Source organism: Colletotrichum fructicola, assembly GCF_000319635.2.
Source record: "Colletotrichum fructicola Nara gc5 chromosome Unknown KSG_Nara_v1_contig08, whole genome shotgun sequence".
In the NCBI taxonomy this organism is placed as follows: Eukaryota; Fungi; Ascomycota; class Sordariomycetes; order Glomerellales; family Glomerellaceae; genus Colletotrichum; species Colletotrichum fructicola.
The window spans coordinates 2056035-2076520 of NW_027094058.1; the positions used below are offsets into that span (position 1 = coordinate 2056035).

At 55.2% G+C, this 20486-nt stretch overlaps 5 protein-coding genes across 5 annotated transcripts; 4 read left to right on the forward strand and 1 right to left on the reverse strand.

The window, feature by feature from the left end:
* Positions 1 to 266: 266 nt before the first annotated feature.
* Positions 267 to 1984, forward strand: CGGC5_v013649 (Methylenetetrahydrofolate dehydrogenase; the record flags this gene model as incomplete). Its single annotated transcript, XM_032036483.1, has 7 exons — positions 267 to 304; positions 530 to 549; positions 650 to 687; positions 742 to 750; positions 806 to 975; positions 1104 to 1836; positions 1892 to 1984. The coding sequence occupies 7 exons, from the start codon at positions 267 to 269 to the stop codon at positions 1982 to 1984; spliced, it is 1101 nt and encodes a 366-aa protein (XP_031892328.1).
* A 4872-nt stretch (positions 1985 to 6856) lies between these two features.
* CGGC5_v013650 (uncharacterized protein) lies at positions 6857 to 9563 on the forward strand (the record flags this gene model as incomplete). Its single annotated transcript, XM_032036494.1, has 3 exons — positions 6857 to 7455; positions 7519 to 7585; positions 7632 to 9563. 3 exons carry the CDS (start codon positions 6857 to 6859, stop codon positions 9561 to 9563), a joined length of 2598 nt encoding a protein of 865 aa, XP_031892329.1.
* A 1540-nt stretch (positions 9564 to 11103) lies between these two features.
* On the forward strand, positions 11104 to 11613 carry CGGC5_v013651 (uncharacterized protein; the record flags this gene model as incomplete). The annotated part of the gene is made up of 1 exon (XM_032036505.1): positions 11104 to 11613. One exon carries the CDS (start codon positions 11104 to 11106, stop codon positions 11611 to 11613), a length of 510 nt encoding a protein of 169 aa, XP_031892326.1.
* A 421-nt stretch (positions 11614 to 12034) lies between these two features.
* CGGC5_v013652 (GPN-loop GTPase 3) lies at positions 12035 to 13109 on the reverse strand (the record flags this gene model as incomplete). Its single annotated transcript, XM_032036516.1, has 2 exons — positions 12035 to 12880; positions 13062 to 13109. The coding sequence occupies 2 exons, from the start codon at positions 13107 to 13109 to the stop codon at positions 12035 to 12037; spliced, it is 894 nt and encodes a 297-aa protein (XP_031892327.1).
* Positions 13110 to 15276: 2167 nt separating this feature from the next.
* Positions 15277 to 16607, forward strand: eth-1 (S-adenosylmethionine synthase; the record flags this gene model as incomplete). Its single annotated transcript, XM_032036527.1, has 3 exons — positions 15277 to 15339; positions 15428 to 16093; positions 16146 to 16607. The coding sequence occupies 3 exons, from the start codon at positions 15277 to 15279 to the stop codon at positions 16605 to 16607; spliced, it is 1191 nt and encodes a 396-aa protein (XP_031892324.1).
* Positions 16608 to 20486: the final 3879 nt, after the last annotated feature.

Below are 20486 nucleotides of genomic sequence, written 5' to 3' on the forward strand. Positions count from 1 at the left end.
TGGGGGATATGCTTTGGGCAAGCGGTGTGTCTCTTATCAGGCTTATCGCGGCCTGGAGGAACCAATGTCCGATGACGGTGACTGTCCAGGATTAGCATGCCTCCTCCTTCTAGTCCTTCGTTTTCCGGGATTTCTTGAGGTTTGACGTTGAGAGTGTACTGTGATGATGTCACTGATTTACATGAAGTAAAAAGAATTATCCAAATATCATCTACCATCGTAGAATCTCTAAACAATCTTGATAGCCTTTCATTTTCAAGTTGGAAATGAACAATTGTGACATTGCGCTAGACCTGATTGGGCGGTCAGTCTATGGAGGGGTAAATTTCAGCGCAGGGGCCGCGGGGTCCTGCGCCAGCAGAGAAAAAAAATTTGGAGGTCGAAGTCGGAGCCAGTGCCACTCCAAAATACTCATAGCCGTTCACGGTCATTTTACGGAACCATCTTTTTTCTCACTTCAACCGCGCCAATTCTGTCTTCTGGCCTCAAATCCTGGATCTGAGCCTCTCATTTCCTGTTCAATCCGCAGACCTCCCGCGCTTCTAGGCAGTCAGTTTCCCCTTTCCTCATTCATCTTACCCCAATAATGCGGCATCGCGGGGTCCAAGATGGTGGGGCTTTCAAGACGGCAGTACTAATCCGGGGATAGAAGCCGATAGGCACTCACTCAACCTCCAGATAACGGAAGTGAGTGATACCAATGACAATGGGGAAGAGAGCCCTAGCTGACGCGATATGAAGGCATTTCAAGTCTCCCGGAGATCCAGACTCAGCCATGGCGTCCGAAGTCCCCAAGACGTGCAAGGTCATTCTGGCCGACACCATTGCCAAGAAGCTCCTGGCTGAGGTTCACGAGACCCTCGCCAAGGTCCAGGGCAGCGGCGTCTTCAAGCCCACCCTCGTTGCCTTCCTTGCCAACGACGACCCGGCTGCTCTCCAGTACGCCGAGTGGTCTCAGAAGACCTGCGTAGAGAAGTAGGCCAAGCCCTGCCATTGCCCGCAAAGATGGTCCTTTTCGTCTTTGCAGGAGAGAACACACAAAACACGTATACACACAGAACATGAAAGGTGCAAAGGTGACTAACAAGAGCCTTCCCTTTCAGCGGCTTCAACTTTGACCTGCGTCGCGTCGACAAGGAGCAGCTCGAGGAGAAGATCCAGGAGGCCAACGAGGATGACAAGGTCGACGGCATCATCGTCTACTACCCCATCTTCCCCGGCAACCCCACGCACGACAAGTACATCCAGGAGACCGTCTCCCTGGCCAAGGACGTCGAGGGCCTCTGCCACAAGCACATCTACAACATGTACCACAACGTCCGCTTCCTCGACCCGCCCCAGAACCTGCGCAAGTCCATCCTGCCCTGCACGCCCCTCGCCGTCGTCAAGATCCTCGAGCACCTGCAGATCTACAACCCCATCCTCGCCCCGGGCAACCGCCTCTTCGGCAAGACCATCACCGTCATCAACCGTTCCGAGGTCAATGGCCGCCCGCTGGCCGCGCTGCTCGCCAACGATGGCGCCACCGTCTACTCCGTCGACATCACCGGCGTCCAGCTCTTCACCCGTGGCCAGGGTATCAAGCAGCCGCGCCACCAGGTCACCAACAAGGAGGGTTGGGGCCTCGAGGAGGTTCTCCCCATCAGCGATGTCATCATCGGCGGCGTCCCCGCCGAGAAGTACAAGATCAGCACGGATCTCATCCGCGAGGGTGCCGTGTGCATCAACTTCTCCTCGTTCCGCAACTTCGATGCCCCCACAGTCAAGGAGAAGGCCGCCATCTACGTCCCCTCCGTCGGTAAGGTTACGATCGCCTGCCTGCTGAGAAACCTGGTCGTAAGTGGCTGCCCCGCCCGATACAGATCAAGCGAGTTTACTGATTTTGCTGCAGCGCCTCATCGCCAACCGCCCGACGACCAAGGACAACGGCAGCGAGGACGCAAGCACCGCGCAAGCCAGAAGCGAGGCCTTCACCGAAGGTTAGATTTGAGAATTTTGGAATTACACCAGAAGATCCCGCAAGGGAAGACAATATTGCGTAGGAAAAAGTTACACGGTTTGGACAAAAAAGGCATTTTGATTGTTTATACCTCGTTTGTCATACGGGAGGATCACTGAGGCTTGCATTACGGGCGAAAATCAAAGAAAAAGCATACAAGACATGGGTTAGCCGGAGATATTTCAACATAGAGCAAGACACGCACAGTCGTTTGTGTCGTTGTCAAAGGGATTGCTGTTTTGCATTGAGATCCGTCGGGTTTGCATGAGGGAACCGAGTTAGAAATCGTGTCATGAGTAGAATACGGAATGCTTATTCCATGCAGCACTATGCGGAATCGACTGTCGGGGGTGTTGATGTCTGGTCTGAGACGCAACCGAGCCGCAATCAAGCGGGCTGACACTCTCTTGTTGCCTACAGGCTTGCAGACGATGAATCCGAAGGGAGTTGTCCAAGGCTCGTGTGTACAGGAGCAGGTTCGCCAAATAGCCCGCGAAGGCTGATTTCACGACCCGATCATTTACCGAGAGATCCAGCATTGGGGTTCCAGAAGGCAGACTGCTGCACTTTGCGAACTACAGGCCGGACCGAGTTCGGAGAATAACAAGACCTTTAAATAAGAAGGGGCTCAGCCAAGGCAAAGACCAAGACCAAACGAGATAGGCGACGAGATCCGGGCGCAAGCCGCAACCGCCGGCGCGTGCCTTTGATGTGCTGGAAGACATAACGACGTCGCGATCTTTTGTGCGTCAACGCGGCATCGCTTCTGCGGGATCAGAGGACGATCAATCCGTGACTGAAAGACGGACATTTCTGGGACTGCGCGGATGGGACGAGAGCCTGTTTCGGGACGGTGTTCGCGCGCGCTTCATCCTGAGATTTCTCACATTTCCCCACGTCGGGCCGGGAGGGTGCGCCCACACTGGCATTGTCCAACAGTTTGAGCATTGCAAGGATGGCGCCGTTTGGGTGGAAATCGTGAGATCGCATCCGATTGCATGCGTAGATTGGTTCGGCATCGCAAATCAATGCGAGGAGCAGAAAATGACCAGATAAACGAGGTGCTAATGGGTATAGTCAAGGAGTTAAGAGCCAATTCTGGTAGTCTGTAGCAGATTGACACCGCACAGCGTCATCGGATGAGTGATTGGGGATTGGGGCAACGGCAGGCCAAGAATGTGAGTTCGTAAGGTGACATTCGTATCTCGAATTGTCCTCAGAGTTCAACAAGTCCTTTGCTCATGCGAATGACGAATTGCGATTAGTGACTGGTGTCTCTGGCGCTTGTCTGGGCCTAGGCGCGTTACAGGCAAATTCCGCCAGGGTTGAATGCAACACAGTGCATCCAAGAGACGACCGCAAGCGACGGTGGTACCGAGGACAGCAACGAGGCGGCACGTCTGCGAAGGAGCTGCAAATTGCGAAGCATTCCAGAAGGCTCGGGCACTTCGTCTCGGTTGCGCCGTTGATGGTGGTTTTATTGAATTGTAGCTCCACCAATGGCTGGGTACTTGGATGAATGTGTACAGTCGCAGCTCCAGACTGCTGGGAACCTACCTAACACTTGTGAAGTCGACTGCCACGACTCCACGCGGCGCCCGCTCGCTGGCCACGAGTAGTCCGTCAGTTAGTCACATGCGGCCATCTCTTGGATTGCTGTGGTCGTTGAGTTGAGAGCGGTTAGTCTGCAGAGCGTGCGTAGTGCAGCGTCCACGTTGAACAAAGGGCCGAGAGCACTTCTGCCCATCTCCACAAGTCACGGGCGAGGTTGCGTTGAAGCTTATCCCCAAAGTTACCGTGCCAGGCCACCACCTTGGTCAGACGTGTTCGTCTCGAGAATGAGATTGATTGGTGACGGCCGCGGAGCTGTGGATGGCACATTGGCCACGGATCAAGGCGTTCAGTGTGGCTACGTATGGATACCTGCTCGATCAGTGTAGTGTTTCCGTGAGAACGTCCAGCGAAATTGGGGGCGCCCACTGAAGTGATGCAGTGTTGGGTCTTGCTGCAAGCTGCCCTGGGAATCGTGAGGTCCATCAGGGTCTGCATGCGGAAGGCTGGCCAATTGCCGAAATCCGCCTTACAAGAGATGCTAAGACTCCACCGTGCGAGCGTCCAGTGCACGCGTCGTGCTGAGAGCTGAGAGCTGAGAAGTGTTCTTTGAGGGGGAGGCGTTGGAAATGACGGGTTGCTGCTGAATTCGGGCGCGCCACGCCTCCGATGAGATTCAATTCAAGGCTGCACCGACTTTGGTTGGAACTTGGAACGGTTTCTTTCGTCTCCCCCCAATGAAGCCCGTCGCTGGAGCTGTACTCCCGGCGCGGAGCACACCCGCTGGCCAATGCTCGAGGAACACTTGAACCGGGGCTCTGCTTTTAATTAGCTTCGAGCTTGGGGTCCAATCAGGGCAGCTCTCAAACAAGTCCTTGGAGGATGGTGCATGCAGGGCAGAGGCTCCGATGCCCAGGGCTTGCAGAAAGAAACACCACGCTCTACGGCGGGCTGCCGCTTGGCCCAACGCAGACTAGACTGCTCAGGAACCCAGAACACTCACTCAACCCATGCAATGATATCGTCTTGCATTGGTGGTGGCTGCCCTCACTTCTCAGCAACTGCCCTGCAGCAGCAGAAGGACGGGCCCTAGGTCCCCCCTCCATGTGCGCAACCATGCAGCAAGCCACTGCAGCCAAGGGTGCCGTCCAGGGGGGACCGGCCCAGAACCAGGATCCGCGAACAAGGACTCTTGCTTTTGGATTGGAGCGAGAAATTTGAAAATTTTACGAACGGAAAGGGTTGCCAGACATGGGGAATGCCTGTCGAGCCTACGGGGAGGGAACCTGGGAATTAATAACCAACGGCACGAAGATGATGACTTGATGAAGCGAGAGAAAGAGAGAGAGAGAGGGACAGACACGACAGAGAAACTCCTTACAGCCTACTAGATATTAATGCTATCAAATGCGTGCATAGGCAACGACACGGGTACCTTTACCTGCATGTGCGGCACGGCGGTACGCGACCTGGGCATAACACGCAAAAGAAGAGCCCCTTTCGACACGCAGGGAACGTCTTTCGTTGTAAGGTACCTTAGGTACCGCACCGCACCGCAGTACGAATAAGTGCTCAACTGTCGATTTGCTGCTGCTTGAGCCGTGCGTATCGGGTCCTGTCGTGTCATTCATCACTTGCCTTATTCAATCGGCCTTCCGTCGATCCTTCCCAAAGTCAGAGAGCCTTCTCGGCAGTCACCCATCGCACTTGAACTTGCACTTGCGCACCCACGAACACTTTTCGCGGTCTTTCCGGCGTGGTCTAGCCTTCGCCAATCACCTCCGTCAAGCGTCAAGTCCGTCTGTCTGTCACGCCCGTCCGCTCCCACCTATTATCTCCCACCAACCCGACGGGACTCACCAAAGCAAGGTACCTTACCTACCTACCTACCTTCATACTCCTCCACGCGTTAAGGTACGGATACATCTGCACCTTCAACTGCCGCCGCAGGTCTCCAACGTCTGCAGCTCTCGAGCCCTTCTGCGGTCCTGCACTCGCTCATCCTGTACTCTTCACCGGCGACTTGTGCCCTCGAACCCTGGGCTGCTCATCTCCCGCAGCCTGTCATCTTATCTTCCTGGCCCAGGGCCGCCAGCCGAGATCAGCTTGCGAAAGCAACCCGGGAACAATCGTCTGTCCACCACCAACTTCACCCTTTCACACATTCACCTGCTTGTCAATTTTCTGTTCGTATTTCTCGCCTGCGCTTTGGTTTGCGGTTTGTGCAGTTGCGTCGCTCCTCGCTGCTGCTACTGCACCTCAGCGAGAGACAAGAACAGCCTCCAAAGCCGCCGGCTGCATGTCTCACGGCCTCCTTCCTGTCTTGATTGGTCGTGTAACCGGGTCATTTTAGACATCTTGCTGGATCCCGTTGCCTCTCCGCGTCCTCCACCGCCAGCTGCAACCCCTTAAACTCGTGGCCGTCGCAACGCAGCCAGCCAGACAGCAGTCACCTACCTTGGAACAATTCAAAAGAGGAGGGAAAGAAGGGGCCATTCGCCAGATTCGTCGACGTCAACCGTGCCTGGCCGTTTGTTTCCTGGGAATCGAATCCTCGATCGAGCGCTGAGCAGCACCGAAAGCTTCTCAATCCGGCCGCCTCCCCGAACCCGGCAGCTCGTTTGTGCTTGCTTTGCGCATGCATACGCCCCAACCCCCAACGAACGACGTCTTTGCTACTGCAAACGGTCTTATCGTCGTTAATCCGCCTTCCACCTGGAGCGCCCAGCATATCTACGACACCACTATTTCGCATATCTAAAATCGGGCCCCGGACCTACTTACTTGGCCCTGCCAAACGACTCGATCTCCGCCCATTTTACTCGACATCTGCACGTTGCCTTTGAGCCTGTCTGCCCGTCATCTTCCGCGACGGGCTTGGAGCGTTTTTAGTTCCAACTGCTGGCACTGCAGCAAACTTGACATCTGCAGTTATCCCCGAGGAAACGGAAACCCGATCAGTCTTATTCCATCCGAATCCACGACCGGACGGCCCACGGACCTGGCTGGACTTTGGGGGATCGGTTGAACCTTGCCCGAAACTTTGCTCAAATGCATTCGTCTCATCCGGAGTTCGTATACCAAGAATAATCACTCCATTGAGTTGCGTGCGCCACGAAGGAAGGACTCGTCGGTTAATTACAGTCAGCCCGCCCTGTTGGCTGGCGTCTGATTCGTTTCCCGTCCCACGACTCCACGGCCACTGTAACGACAATCAACGCCCGCGATCCAGGTAAACCGACGCGCGGGAGGCTACACCACGGGACCTGAATCGCTTGCAAAACTTGGCCAACCCAGTCCGCAATCATGGCGACGCAAGCTATTCACGCTCCCGCTCACAGCGGCCATGCTCATTCAAGCTCCACCTCGTCGTACCCCCCGCAGCCCGCCTCTCCTACTTTAACAAACCCGGACATGATTCTTCCCGACTATGATTGCCCTTCTTCCCCCGACCGGTCGCATTCGCCTCTGATGATGTGGAAGAACTCGCAAGCTGTCGACTTGAACATGCAATTCCAATTCCCTCCGAGTGCATACGTCGCCGGCCCCATTACCCCCGCGACACCAATCATCTATGGCAACGGTACCATGCTGTCAGATATCGGGGAGGTAACTGAGGCCGAGAGCACGCCGGGTAAGACCTCGCGTCCATCCTCTATGATCTGGACAGGGCGCGTCAGCCGGATTCCCGACGAGCGATTCCCCTCGCCGACGAAAGCGTACGAGAGCATCAAGCAGCGGGCGCGCGCGCACGAGCGACGATCCTCGGTCGAGTCCACGAGCACGATCACTACTACACAAGACCACAACGTGTTCGCCGACTTTGACGACGCTGTCAGCGTAGATGATAGTAACTTCCAAGGCGACGATGAGGAGAGCGTCGCGGAGTCGTACACAGATGATGTGTCCGTTCACAAGGCCCATGCCATCTCTCAACCTACAAGGACATCTCTTAATGATCCAAATAGGTACTCAACCGCATTGATAAGCCGAAGGGCTGAGCAGATTCTTGCAAATGCCAAGCGTAGACTCACTGTAAGTGCCCTCGCGAGCATTGATCGAGCTCGACTAACACAGATAGACGATGGAGGGTAATCTGTCGAGAGCACGAAGCTCGTTGAGCATCTCAACACCCTCGATGTCTTCATTCGACGGCACCGGCTCCACACCGTCCCCGCCGATGATGCGATCTATTTCTTCCGCGACATCCCCGAGCTCTGCGCATGGGCACGCCCGAATGATGAGCGATTCCTCCATCAACACCGAGTTGGTGAACTCTGGTGCTGTCCCGAGGAGGTCTGCCAGTGCAATGGGTGCTGCTGGAGGTTATCGGCAGCCTATTTCTACGCGCAAGATCACCCATGATGCGGCTACGCTTGAGCGCTTGAACTCTGGGCGGGACAATCAGCCGCGTTACAAGGCGGCTCAGGAAATTGGCTTAGACACTCTAGGTGAGGATGAGGTATCCACGGAATTCCATTCCGGAAGCGATAGCACCACCAAGCGAGACAGTCTTTTAGGTCCTGCTCTGGGTGGCCCCACGAAGCCACCATTGACACGCTCTGCGTCGGCAGCGCAAATGCGCGATCTGAAGGATCAAGTGCTGGATCTTAAAGGCAAGATTTCATCCTTGAGAGAACAGGCACGGGTGGATACCATGCGCCGACGCAGCCTTCAGAGCTTGCGAACCCCCAGTCCCTTTACTCATGCCCAGGTTGACCAATGGTATGCCGGTTCTCAAAAGCAGTCTCCGACCGAGCCACTCACTGCGACGTCGGAATTGGCTCCATGGCATGAAGAACACGCGCCTAGCGTCAACGGCGAGATACAGACGAAAGAGACAGAGGCGACCCTCGAGGGGCCTCTTGAGGGTCCGATTGAGAACACCCTCGAGGACACCCCAGAGGAGCTTCCAATCAGGGATGATGAGTCGGTTGTTGGAGACTACGAAGCGGCGCAAGAGGCGGTTCGCCAAGAGGAGCGCCAGAAGGCCCTCGATGCGATGGAAGCGAACGCCCACGTCGAGCCTGACGATGACATTTCCGATATGCATACCGAGGATGGCTTTGAGGACAGTGTGCAGGTACAGGAAGAAGACGGATATGAGAGTGAGAGTGGAGACTCTCTGTACCACGACACCTACCAAACTCCTGTGTCACATGAAGACCGAGAGGATGCATTCGACTACGAGCACTTCTTCCTCCACAGCGCCATGGGCACTATCAGCCAACAACGGATGGCCCGACAGGGAAGCCGCCGCGGAAGTTTCAGTTCTGAGGACTCTGTCGAAACTACCCGTGGACCCATAACCTCCGACGAGTCGATCCGGCCCAAGCTCCACAACAGGCGAGGCAGCGGCGACACGACATCGACCATGGATTCCTTCGCGACGGCCAACTCAGGCCGAGCCAGTCGAGTGAGCGCCAGTGGTAATGAGGAAGACGTGAGACAAGGCGTTCTCACACCTCCAAGTGTGAGCCCTATCAGCGAGCGTACAGAGAGCCCCCCAACTGCCAAACGATCTGTTGTGGGTAGCATCAACGGCGGCGATGTGCTTGAACAGATGCGAACCAGGGCGCGCGCGGGCTCTATCGCTTACCGTCGCCCCATGAGCACTCAGGCCACGATGGGTCACCGGCCATCGACTGCGTCTTTCGACTCAACTGGGACTAATCGAAGCTTCCCGTTGGTTGGCAAGGCCCGTGTCAGCGTTGGTGGGGTCCTCACGCCACAGGGCTCTCCCGAACTGGAACTGCGAACCATTTCGGATGCTATCATGAGCGAGACGGCCAGCATCTGCGACAAGGAGAGCGTTGGAGGACCGGACCAGCTTGCGCCTATGAATCAGCTCGCCAAGGAGGACCAGATTTTGGTCGAACGCTTTGTGGCAAGCCTGGGACGTTGCGTCCTTGGTTTGAGTGAGTCTGGCAAGGCATCGGCAGAGAGCCGGATGTACAGGAGGCGCCTCGACACGGCGCGCAAGATTTTGGAGGGCATGGGTGAAACTTCATGAGGGGGGTCTTCTTTTGTTCAAACACTGTTTGGGGTATCTGGGTAACCACACAGCGGTAGGGCCGCATGGCGCGGCTACAGTGACTTGGTCAGGACATTGACATTTGGCGCGTCAAAACGAATAACTGATAATGTCAAATGAAAAAAGGCGGGAGGCTGCGGTTGAGAAGGGGTTGCCTGTGTGGTGGATGCTTCCACACTCGGCGCTGATTGACACGATTCCGTTTTCCTAGATTCGATACCCTTCTTGTACTTTTTTTTTTTATCTCCATCTCTCTCACGGCTGTGCATAAGCCATATTTTCTCTTCTTGTACCCCATTTTCCATCACAGATGGCGACACACACACATTTCCTTTGTTTAAGAGACAGTCTATGGCTGAGGGGTTGAACACCAGTGCTGGGAACGTGTATCAAGATTTGGTGTGGGCGACTGTCATCGACAACAGCGCAATTTGCAATTCATGTTTTGGCAGTTTTCTGCCGGAAATTAGATGACGTCTTCACATGTGATGATGCATGGTGCTACTACGACTTTCGAGGTCTCTGGGAATGTATTGGGGAAGAGGCGATGGATCCGAGACCCGTGCGGAGAAGGGCGAATACAGAAGAAGCATGTGCTAGACAGCGAGTGATGTTTCGGTACTCAAAGACATCTTCAAGATGTGCCGCAGAAGCCTCTTGCCGGCGTCGATACACTCTCTTGGCTTCGATGTAAGATGGAGCATCGAGCCTGGGGAGGAGACTGGGATTATTATCGTACGGTCGAAGCCGAAGCTGAAGCTAGGACAAAGCTTAAGCACAAGCCCATCAACATGACATATGAAAGTTTCTGTCTGCGTGCAACGTGACGAGTTTGTCGCTGTTTTGTTTACAAGGCATATTGGTTCAAGCCTATAAACCAGTCTAGTTGCTCCCCTATGTGATGAATGGGTTGCTTATCTGGTATTGCCTTCTTTTTGTCTTCTTATTGTTAAATCGGAGGAGGTGCAAGTGGCCAATGCAATCCCATCCAATCCTTTCAGCTGCCTACCAACCAATCCACATGCCCGGGACACCATCAGACAAAGACAGCCACCGTTATTGTTCCCCACTGAAAATAACACGACAACCACTGCTACCCCGACCGGGCTACACCGCATATCGCCAACAGGCTCGTGCTCCAAGGGTCCTGTTCTTTCTGCGCGCGCGGCTACAACCTCACACCCGCATACCGCGACATTTTTGCTTTTGCTTTTGCTTGTACTGCTGCTGCGCCAAGTCTGCTACGAAGACAAGAGCAATCTGTTCACAGGCAGCCTTGCTGTTCAAATAAAGGCTCACACCTCCTTATTTGCAAAAGGATAGCCAACCGCCAGCAAAGTCACAGCAATACGCAGCTACAATCCAAAGAAGGAAAAGAAAAAAAGAAAATCATACACACCCACCTTCGCGATAGGGGAGAGAGAGGGAAAAACAACAACAAAGCACCACGACAGCAGCAGCAACGACCACACCGATCTCCCGTCAACGCATCCAGACACACCCGCGACAAATGTCCAAAATGGCCGAGCCCTCAGTTGCAAACTTCGTCCTCCGCTCCCTCCTGCCCCCAGAGGCCGTCGACTTCATCCACAAAAACGCCCTCCACCCCTCCTCGCCGCTCCAAGTCGCGCGCCAACACGCCGTCCTCGCCGCCTGCCGCGCCTTCGACACGCTCTACCCCTACGTCGCCCCGGCTGTCGACGCGACCCTCGCCTACTTGCAAGAATCCCCCGAGCTGGTGTCGTTCGGCATCCTGCTGATGCTGCTGGCCGCGACGGTCGTCGTGCTCAACTGGATCCGCCGCATCGTCGCCTTCTGGACGGCGCTGGTGCTCAGGGTGGCCTTCTGGGGCGCCGTCGTCGCCGTGCTGGCCGCCGTCGTGCAGAGGGGCGTCTGGGAGACGGCGAGGGACGCGGTCGTCGTTGGCGGCAAGGTTGTCGGCTTCGCGGCCGCGGTGAAGGACGTCTGGATTTCGGAGTATAAGAGATACGAGGAGGAGACGCAGTCTCAAGGGAGGAAATTCCGGTGAATGGGGAGATGGTGTCGCGGTAGGAAGGGTTTTGTGCAGAGTATGTTGGAAAGACGATACGCGTCCAGGCTGTCTTGCAGAGTCTACGACAGTGGAGATGATGGCGTGTCATGGAAGTCACTTTGGGAGGATACTCCAGATTGGGTATACAGGGCCCCACGCATGAAGAGACGAAGCAGCATGATCGCAGCCGAGGAAGACGGCACATGCGATACAGGATTACAGAGGAGCAACGTCTGGCCCACTTGCCAGACGGATACGATTATGAATGAGTCAATGTAAATCAATACCAACGCCAGCGCTATGCAAGCAGCCAAGTCCCTTTACTACGTCGCGACCTGTCTCGCCTCTCGACCCGTCTCCCCTCCTCTTATGGTATATTTTCTCCATGACCAAAAAATGCCCCAAACACACATGATCCTTATTCGTCGTTGTCCTCCTGAGGCTCGTACTCATCGTCGTGCATTTCCTTGGGCTCTTGCGCTTCGTGGTACTGGATGATATCGTCAATGTAGCTGAGAATGGCGCCCACGCTATCCTCGTCCGTGACGTCCAGCTTGAGGTAGTTGACCATGCTGAAGCTCTCAATCAGCCCGGCCACGGCCTTGTTCAGCCTCTGGAAGCTCTTGCCCCGCATGACGAGGTCGCGGTCGTGGACCTCGCCCCTCCCGTCGTCGAGCTCGCCCGAGGCCGCCGCGACGGGGTCGTCGTCGAGCAGGTCAGAGCCGGGCGTCAGGAAGCGCTTGAGGTCCTTCTTGCGCACCTGGTCCTTGACGAGGTCCATCTTGGACAGCACGTTGAGGTGGGGGATCTCGAGCATGATCATGGCGGACATGGCGCTCAAGGTGCCGGCGAAGAACTTTGCGCGGTCCACGACGAAGGTGGCCTCGAGGAGGTAGGCGGCGCAGAGGCGGATGTCGAGGGAGCCCGGCTGGGAGAGGAAGCGGGCGAGGGCGGGCAGGATGGGGATGTGGGTGTAGAGCTCGATCTGGCCGGGCATGTCGAAGATGATGAGGTACTCCTCTGTCAGGTTGTCGAGGGCCTCAGTGAGGAAATCGAGGTTCTCCATGAGGAACTCGAAGCAATATATGAGGCCGCCGTTGGGGCCCAGGCCGACCTCTTCCATGGCATCGTGGAGAGAGATGAGGTCCTTGATGTCGAGGTCTGGAGCGTGCTCGAAGGACTCGGCGGCCGGGTCGAGGTTGACGTAGAAGGCGGAGCGGCGGTTGAGGTTCAGATGGGTGATGAGGGAGGCGCAGAAGGTGGACTGGGAGGGAACGGCGTCAGCATAAGCTATCGGGGTCGGAATCGGCCTGGAGAGGAGGCTCAGTCGACGGCCTGTAACAGCCGGGGACGGAGGTAGCTCCGTGGCTGAGACCGAGACTCGGCACGGAGCGTGCTCCAGGTAAGGTATGGAGAGGGACGTGTTTGGGATGAAGCGAACTCACCTTGCCGGCCCCGGCGGGGCCCATGACCATCACGCCGTACTTGCTCATTATGGCGTGTAAGGGTGTGGTAGACGGAGAGATTGATGGGATAGCGGGCGGGAATGCAAGGGAAAGATAGTTCAGGCACAGCGGGAGGGACGGGAGTGGGAGAGAGTTTGTTGACTGTCCGGTTCTCTGCACAATTTTGATGCTGATTCAAGGATCGGCCAAAAAAAAAAGTCACTGTCGGACGTTTTGGAGGAGGGCAATTTTTCTATGGATTACCCCGCCATGCAGGAACGGGCGCGCGTCAAGGGTCGCGGTGATCGGCCGTTCGCGCGCGCCACCTCGAGTCGGTCAACTTGGTATAAGGTAAGGCAGTGAAGGCTAGACGCAAAGACCGTGGCTTGTACGACGTGATTGAAGCACAAGAATGTCGTATGCAGTCTGTAATCGGTGGCCGGGGTCCTGGGTGATGGAGGGGAAATTTTTTCCTGATTGATAGCTTGCGATAAGGCTGGCATTTGACTAGGTACCTGACTGGTGACTGACTGCAGCTGGCCTTCTCTTTTTTTTTTTTCCCTCTCTTTTCCCCCTCGTTGCTCGCCGGTCGCCCACTCAGAGCACAATGGGCGGCCACACGGCTTGCTGCGGAATTTCGGTCCAATGCCGTTCGCACGTGTGAGGCGCGAGAGGGGCACATTCTCACCACCCAGATTAAGGATTTGCTACAGTAGAGCTCTGCGTCAGGCTTAGCTCCGTTTCGACAGGGGTTTCTCAGTTGTCTGACGATTCAACAATGTCGACAAGTCCCTCTACACCCCTGCTGCCAAAGCATGCGCGGGTGAGGTACACACGTTGATGTATCAGAGGGATGGCCGAGAAGATGGGGGCGCAAAATCGCAGTTCTCTCGGAAGGCGAGTTCTGCGAGTCCTGCAGGAGAGATGCACCGAGGGAGTCAACGGCCAACAGGTTGAAGGAAGGGACTTTACCTTGCGTCAATTAGTACTGTATGACGCTGGAGTGTTGCCTGCCATCCGGCGCGTGCCGTTGCATATCTGGGGGCGAACACGGATTTCCTTTTCCCTCAGGAAAGGGATCTTTGTGTGTGTATCTATGGCGCAGAGGAAGCGGCGCAGTTGGACTAATTGCTGACCCAGAGACTCTGCAACAGGTTGTCAGACAATGCATTGGTGACAGGGCGAGACTGGGCGAGTCAAAAAGACAATAGAGTTCCAGAGGGTTTCAACTCCGTGATTGAACAGAGCAATTGCGCGATGGGTTCTTCAGCTGGAGGCGAGCTTGAGGCGGCACGGAAAGGACAGGCAAGCAAACCTTGATAGACGAGAGCAGTAGAAAAACGAAACACTTGAGCAATTGGGAAGCCCGAGCTCCTTCGGGCAAACGAGGATGAGGGACGGCGTTGAGGTGTGCATCCCAGTCACTGTGTAAATCCGACGATGGAGGCTGGGCCGGCCCCGGACACGCTGCTACGTGGTGGAGGACCTCGACACCACCTCCCTCCCACCCCCAAGTTGGTGACTGTTACTGGCTCTTGCAGCGGTCTATTGGCATTGTTAGGTGGCCTCAAGAGGGGCAAGTGAATTGCTGGAAGGCGGTCAAGGGAGAAAGTCGTGAGGATGGCGCAATCTGGAGAATTTTGGGTCCCCCCTCGACATGGCTTTCGACAGGGCTGGTACATAGGGATGGAGGGGTCGGCGGGATGCAGTACATGCCCCTCCTGCTCGCCTTGTATGCGCCACAAAGTACCTTGCCTCTCCTCCGGCTCTCGGTGCAGGTCTCCCACGAATAGTGCGTCAAATCCGCTTGAGCTTTTGACAGAGGCAGAGGGGAGAGCGAGAATTTCTTCCCAACCGTCCCAAGGTGCGCACTCTTCTTTTAAAACCCGAACGGCCACATCTCCCACTCCTGTTTTTTTGATCTCCTTTCCCTCACTACACTCGTCAACTTCACCTCGTCCATTATCTTCTAGGTAAGCCAATTGATCTCTGCAAGGCAACCATTGAGCTTTCCGGGCTGTGATTGCTTTTGCTCCACTATAGCAACCACGAAAGCTAACCCCTCAACCCAGAAGTAGCTCTTTTCCTGCTATCTTCAGAGCCCCTCGGTGCCCCGCGTCGGTATATTTTCACCGTACCGAACCTATCCCTCACGACATCTTCCACTCATTTCTTCACCTCATCCTTTCCCAAACCCCCCAAAGCTACAATCACAATGTCTGCCAACGGAGTCAACGGCACTGGCCGCCACTACAACGAGGGCACCTTCCTCTTCACCGTAAGCATCTCTCCGTGCTTCCCAACAAACTGCCGAGGCGGTCTGGGATGAGAAAATCTCCGATCCCAGGTTAACCTTTCCGGTGTAGTCCGAGTCCGTCGGTGAGGGTCACCCCGACAAGATCGCCGATCAGGTTTCCGATGCCATCCTCGATGCCTGCTTGGCTGAGGACCCTCTCTCCAAGGTCGCTTGCGAGACTGCCACCAAGACCGGTATGATCATGGTCTTCGGTGAGATCACCACCAAGGCCAAGCTCGACTACCAGAAGGTCGTCCGCAAGGCCGTCCAGGACATCGGCTACGATGACTCCTCCAAGGGCTTCGACTACAAGACCCTCAACCTCCTCGTCGCCATTGAGGAGCAGTCTCCCGATATCGCCCAGGGTCTCCACTACGAGCAGGCCCTCGAGCAGCTCGGTGCTGGTGACCAGGGTATCATGTTCGGCTACGCCACCGACGAGACCCCTGAGCTCTTCCCCCTCACCCTCCTCTTCGCCCACAAGCTCAACGCTGCCATGTCTGCTGCCCGCCGCGACGGCTCCCTCCCCTGGCTCCGCCCCGACACCAAGACTCAGGTCACCATTGAGTACAAGCACGACAACGGTGCCGTTATCCCCCTCCGTGTTGACACCGTCGTCGTCTCTGCCCAGCACTCTGAGCAGATCACCACTGAGCAGCTCCGCAAGGAGATCAAGGAGAAGATCATCCAGAAGGTCATCCCCGAGAAGTACCTTGATGACAAGACCATCTACCACGTGAGTAACGTTCAGTCGCTTGTTTCAACTGCAGCTGCTAACCCTTCCACAGATCCAGCCCTCTGGCCTCTTCATCATCGGTGGTCCCCAGGGTGACGCCGGTCTGACCGGCCGCAAGATCATTGTCGACACCTACGGTGGCTGGGGTGCCCACGGTGGTGGTGCTTTCTCCGGCAAGGACTTCTCCAAGGTCGACCGTTCTGCTGCCTACGTCGGCCGCTGGATCGCCAAGTCCCTCGTCGCTGCCGGCCTCGCCCGCCGTGCCCTCGTCCAGCTCTCCTACGCCATTGGTGTTGCTGAGCCCCTCTCCATCTACGTCGACACCTACGGCACCTCTGAGAAGACCTCCGACGAGCTCGTCCAGATCATCCGCAACAACTTTGACCTCCGCCCCGGTGTCATTGTCCGCGAGCTCTCTCTGGACCGCCCCATCTACCTCCAGACCGCCAAGAACGGCCACTTCGGCACCAACCAGACCTTCACCTGGGAGCAGCCTAAGGCCCTCAAGTTCTAAGCGGCTTGAGGTGACGCGCCATCATGGCAGCGCTGGACCGAGCAGGATTCCTTCAACAAGCTTCCTGCATTGCAACGACCTAGACGTTTATAATAATTTTGATATTCATGCGGACAGGCACTCAAACATGGCGTACGGTTCTCAACGAATCCCGGTTTCAAGCCTTTGCGGGTAAAGGCAACACGAGGTCTTATGGGGTAGGGTTTTCTTTTTTCACCAGGTGTTCTCCGAAAATTATGGTCAAACGGGAGCGGTGGCGTCTTTCAACAAAGACAAACGAGCGGGAAACAACAGGAGCATATCCTGTTGCGACATCTTTTTGATTTTTCCTTTTCCTTTTTTTCCGACTCTGAAAAAAGAGCGAATGCATTATGAGAGATACCCTTCGGAATGTTCGAAAGGGGCAAACAAACAAAGCATCTACATCGGCGTTAACGGGGAAACAAAAGAACTTCAACATCTTTTCTTTCCTGGTTTTCTAGCCGATCCATCTCTTGCGGTTATGGCACAATGGCTGGGGCTGAGAGAAAGGGGGTACGCCTTCTGGCGGCTCTATGGGTGTGGGGAGGTTTGTAGATAGGTAGACCATTTGGCTACTCGAATAGAGAGAGATTCTCGGATACCTCGCGCCGTATTCTTCCACAACGTGGTGCATCCGGAGACTGCCTATTTTTCCTGTGCTAGAGATACTATATTTCCCGTGTGCTAAGTTACTCCGACCAGGGACCACAGTAGACGACGACGAGAGACGATGATAACGACAGCGATCACAACGACGAGAACGACAATACTAGCTATAAAGTGTCGCTATAGCACAGCAAAATTAGGCAGTCTCGATCCTTGTGATCCTGCGTAGAGCTCACCGCTTCATAGAACTTTGAAGGCAAGGAATGTCGTCGTCTTGAGAACCAAGTCTCAACACTGAAGGGGACACTTGTTTCTCAACGGCATGACGCACAGCGCACGCCATGCCGCCAACCGTTGCGTCTAACCCATCCGGGTGGACGGTCTCAGAATGTATGTTGGTCTGAGCTCTGGGCCACACTCATCGGAGTCAGCTCCGCGTGGGGTAGGTAGTCTTGGTAGTCTCGCAGAGACGTCTGGATAGGTTCGCGATGGCGTGCTTTTGGGATGTGGCCCATATATGCGCCACTATCTCAATATCTGGTGGAACTCGGGCTGTCGTACGCCTCCACTGATATCTACGTCTAGGCAGACTAAAGCTTAGAGTTGAGTCATTCATAAAGGCCAGTCCAGCACCCCTTACCACCCTCGAATCTCCTCTAAAGCAGTCCTAGGGAAAGCCTTCGACTAGCTCATTAAGAAATTGTTACAAAGTCGCTTGAGGCCGTGACGACGCAGATTTAGAGCAAGAAATGTTTCAAGGCCGGCCCTAGATATTCTAAAGGAAAACTTCCGATTTGTACGCATTTCTTCTCGTGCCCATCGCGTAGAAGACATCATGGCTTTGTTAAGAATGGATAAGTGCACTCCAAGCGTAGGACAAATGAAGGGTAAGGTGAAAATGAGCAGTAGTTCTGCTACCTCTATCACCACCGCAAAGTTGCGCAAGTTAGAGGAAAGGGGGCTAGTGGCAGGTGACCATCATACTCAGTCTTTCATGCTGAAGGCGCGGAAAACCGCTAACAAGGACATTGAAGGCATTCTTTCAAACCGCCTCGACACGATGGACCACCTATCTCAAGGCCTGGCATGATTAAGGCAGTGAGGCCGACTTCTTGGGGCTGATTTTCAGCTACTTACAAATGAATATGCAATCCATCCAGAGCCCGTAGACTCGAGCTGCAAAACGTCCAGCTGAGCCAACGGCTTTTCTACTCGTCAATGTCTCAAAGCAAGCTACGTGGCATATTCCGGTAGCAGCAGCAGCTGAATTCAGTCCTATTTACTAGCGCCAGCGTCATCATACCTGCTCAAGAGCATCAAAGCCTCGAGTCGACCGCTGAAAGACACTCAAAAACCATTCATCGAGAGTTACGGCCGGAGCATCCTCCGTTGACCGTCTTCCTTACATGATGACAATTCGATGGACGACGAATTTCCCAAACCCAACCTGAAGCTCGTACAACCGTCACGAGCCGGACCAACAAGAGAACTCCAGTCGTACCTCCTGTGATGATAATGTCGAGAAACCTTCGTACCACCCAAACAACTCAATTTACGGCCGGGGACTTTGTATCACGCTCGGTCTGGCGTCAACAACAATCGGGTCAGCACGAGCCTTGGGGCAGCCTTGCCTTTTTCAAACAAGCATTGTGTACCACTTCGCCGAACGGCAGTTTGCGTTTCTTGACACCTCGGCTGGAGAACCCCTTCCCTTGCGGTAGTCTTCTCCGGGGAAAACTGGGGAAGCAAAGGCGGTGCGACGCTCTATATTTGAGCCAGACTCATTCATATGGGAGACGTCACTGACACGCAACAGGTGGTTGCTCCGGCTTGCTCAAGACAAAGCATCTATCTGGTCTCAGGTGGCGCTCTTGCATAGCCACCAGTCGAAAGTTTTGGAAAAGGAAGGCTTTTGGGCATCACTCGAGCCCAAGGCTAGGTGCCTAGGTAAGCGAGTGCGAGAAGAAGCGACGGTATGACAACCCCGGCACGGTGCCGGACCAGCGCTAGTATGCCTGGCACGCCGTTGTCGATCCCGGGTCTTTGGCGGCGTTTCTCTCGACGGGACTGGGGTTTGATATGGCTATCGACCCGATGGCATGGACGTGGGTCTGGCCATGGCTGTTGGCTAGCGAGGGGAGGAGGTGCATATCACAGCGCCAACTAAGGGGCGTCACAGTGGAAAGACTGACATCAGCAGGAGGCATATTCTAGTCTGACCTTCCATATGGTGCGTGGCTTGAGGAGTGAATGATGAATACACAACGGCACGCATGTACGGGTTTGTAGCGCGCATCATAATGAGATAGTCATCCATGGAAAAGGCAAAGGTGACCGACATGATTTGACATGACCTGACATAATGCCCGACAGCATCGGATCAAAACAATTTGCGCCACGACTACTTGTGCCAAAGAATATACTGGCTACCCGCCCCGGGTGAACGCAGCACATGCCGTGTGTGTTTGCTCTTCTCGGGAAATGTCCACCCCTCGTCCTCTCTCAAGGCAGTTGAACATGGAAGCCACAGCTAATGCCTGCGTTTACATATGTCATATGCCGATCAACGGTTAGAATGAATTCCACCACCCGAGGTTGAAGTTCTGGAAATGTGTCAACCATTACAAGGCTGTCCTGGTCCCTCGTCTCTGGTCCCACGATACCAAAGGTTTCCAACAGAAGTTGGATCCTTAAGTCTCCGAAATCAGTAATGCTACTGCTACCTTCGGAAATGAGATTGGCCGCGGTGACTGGTGTATCCGTAGAGCCCATGCGCACCAAGGACTCAAGAATCAGCTATTAGTATGACTGAACCATCCTCGTTGGTGGTATATATGGTGATCTGGCAGGGCAGTTTGTCCGGCCGGGGTGGTGGACACATCCTTCGGCTACTTTTGGGGTGGCCGGAGATGCGGCAGGGGATGAAGCCCCAAGAAACTGGTCAATGGAAGAGCATCCAGGCTTGCGTCAGGCCTGCCTGAGATGTTGAAGGGGGATCGCGGGCTGAATTGCCTTGGCTCAGCAGGTGGCCCAGTCCACGGGCGGCCGACGGGTGTGGTTCTGGCCGCGGGGCCGGTGGTTGGAAGATGCCAGGTTCAGCGCCACGTAGACGGAGAACAATAGGAAGTGAGTGCAGGGACAATGGCAAGGGATTTCGGCGAAGTGGGGCATTTTCCGTGCCGCCCGGCGTGGTGGGCAACTTCATCCCCCAACCCCTATCCCTTGTTCCACACCATCAGCAGCGCAACTTTC